We start from the raw sequence: 2500 nt of genomic DNA, 5'->3' as shown, positions 1-2500 counted from the left end.
GTAGTATATCTGATTTAATGCAAAATTATTATATTGTGATGCAATTCCTTAATTTGTGTTAGTCTGAGTGTGTGTGTGTGTGTGTGTGTGTGTGTGTAATAATGTGTGTTTTTGTGTGTGTGTGTGTGTGAGAGTGTAAGTGTGTGTGTGTGTTTGTGTTGTGTGTGTGTGAGAGTGTGTGTGTGTGTGTGTGAGTGTGTGTGTGAGTGTGTGTGTGTGAGAGTGTGTGTGTGTGTTTGTGTCTGTGTGTGTGAGAGAGTGTGTGTGTGTGTGTGTGTGTGTGTGTGTGTGTGTGTGTGTGTGTGAGAGTGTGTGTGGTGTGTGTGTGTGTGTGTGTGTGTGAGAGTGTGAGTGAGTGAGTGTGTGTGTGTGTGTGTGTGAGTGAGTGAGTGGTGTGTGTGAGAAGTGTGTGTGTGTGTGTGTGTGAGTGAGAGAGAGAGTGTGTGTGTGTGTGTTTGTGTGAGAGAGAGAGAGAGAGCGAGAGTGTGTGTGTGTGTGTGTGTGTGTGTGTGTGTGTGTGTGTGAGTGAGTGATTGTGTGTGTGTGTGTGTGTGTGTGTGAGTGAGTGAGTGTGTGTGTGTGTGAGTGTGTGTGTGTGTGTGTGTCACCTGTACGCTGCAGGTCGCTGCTATCACTCCATCTACTGGCGTCTCAGAGAACGGGTCGAACATTCTGTCGGAGCGGCGCATGAAGTCTGGTTTCAGGAGGTACCTGCAGGAGAGAGGCGCAGGAATTACATCTTGAGACACACTTGGCTCTGTCTCTCTCGTCCTTACCATCCATCCGTTCTGACTCCTTCACTCAGAGCTGCGCCTCTAGGCCAGATATTAATTATTTTTCTGATTAATTGTTCAACAGGAGATTAATGATCTGAGCTCTTTCCATTACACAATCCCACGTCTCCTCACACACACACGCACACACACACACACACACTGAGGGGCTGCTGGGTAATAACGGGACATTAAGAGGCTGTGATATTGACGCTCGTGGGCCAGTAATCCCAGTGGAGTGTTTGGCCTGAGGCTGGATTGGTGTATGAGAATCTCTGTGCGAGGGCCGGTGTTTAGCGAGCGCTCATTTGCACTAATGTTAGTGAGCGGACGCGCCGCCGCCGGCTGCAGATAATGTGATGTGACACTGTGATTGATGAGCTGCGCTGGGAAACGGCCCGCGCCGGACAGCAGTACACACTCACCCGCATGCGCCGTTGTACTCGAACTTCCCCTGATTCAGCTGCATACCCAGATCTGAAACACAGCGAATATATGCTGTATATATGCTTAATGACTAATGAACTCTTACAGAGTCCAGCAAATGACACGAGGGAGAAGACACATAAATATCTAATACATACATACATATATATATAAAGAGAGAGAGAGATACATATATTGTTCCCACAAATTCTGAAATCATTCCCACGACTATTTATTCATTCCATCATTTGTTAAAAATTTATTACTGATTTTAGTAAAATTAGCAAATTAGCACAACATGGCCACAATTTACTAAAATGAGCAAATGAATAAGTCATGGGAACAGATTTTTAATTTGTAACCACAATTTAACTAAATACTGGAAATTAATTAATAAAAAAAAGGGAACTAATTCTTAATTTGTGGTCACAATAAATATATTTTTGTCCACGTCATGATCCACGTTCAGGAGTCTCTGCATGTTCTGGTCTGTAGATGTGTCCGGGGGCTGTGGGGGTCGCTCTGATGGACTCCTCCACACACACACACACACGATCTGAGGAATCACTCATGATCGCACACGAGTGTGTTTCTGAACAGATGCTGCTCTGAACATCAGATCGCCAGAAGCTGCTGACGCTCACATTATTACAGACGTCCAGAGAAACACAACCTCACAAACTCTGAGGAATCACCACACAGAGACTTATCCGTGATTACTAATAACACTGATGAACTTCACGACATCCACACTGTTACTGAGCTGATCTGAGTCATGACTCTGTTATCTTCTGCAGAGCTGCTTCACAGCTGAAAGTCGTTTCATAATTGATGAATTTTGCAACATTAACACTGATATATCTTCCTGCTTCAAAACGAGTTTGACGAACTGTTGAGGTTGAGCTCCAGTCAGAATGGTTCCTCGGATCACGTGTGTTGTTGAGGAGCGTGTGCCGGTGTCAGAAACCCCACAGACAGCTAGAAACACATCAGCAGGCTCCGAGAAGCTCGTCAGCTCAGATCTAATGTGAAATTTACACTCTCACTATCTAGTGATATTATATCTCCTGGTCTGAGTTGAGCTCCTCTCAGATGGTATTTCGTCTCCCTGTGTGTACAGTAACGGGGCTGACGGCTCTCAGACCCCGGGCCCCGGCCCTACCTGGAGTCTGGAAGTTCAGAGACACCATCTGGCAGCCGGCGTTCCAGAAGATCTGAGGCATGTAATTGCTGGAGTCCACGCGGCCTCCTTTGGGGTAGATGCGGCTCATCTGCCGCTTGTTGTAGCTGCGCGTCTGCGG

The 2500-nt window shown here is 46.3% G+C and overlaps 1 protein-coding gene across 1 annotated transcript in view; it reads right to left on the bottom strand.

Annotated features, from left to right (window-relative positions):
• LOC109084104 (1-phosphatidylinositol 4,5-bisphosphate phosphodiesterase beta-4-like) overlaps positions 1-2500 on the bottom strand; it is a 42479-nt gene that overhangs the window by 12669 nt on the left and 27310 nt on the right. Inside the window, exons 23-25 of the mRNA XM_042778196.1 lie at positions 2362-2486; positions 1199-1250; positions 609-711 (exon numbers count right to left, since the gene is read on the bottom strand). Of these exons, the coding sequence (XP_042634130.1) occupies positions 609-711; positions 1199-1250; positions 2362-2486 (280 nt within the window). The remainder of the gene's footprint in view (positions 1-608; positions 712-1198; positions 1251-2361; positions 2487-2500) is intronic.

The sequence above is a fragment of the Cyprinus carpio genome, chromosome A20 (assembly GCF_018340385.1).
Source record: "Cyprinus carpio isolate SPL01 chromosome A20, ASM1834038v1, whole genome shotgun sequence".
NCBI lineage: Eukaryota > Metazoa > Chordata > Actinopteri > Cypriniformes > Cyprinidae > Cyprinus > Cyprinus carpio.
This window is presented reverse-complemented; position numbering and strand designations above follow the sequence as displayed.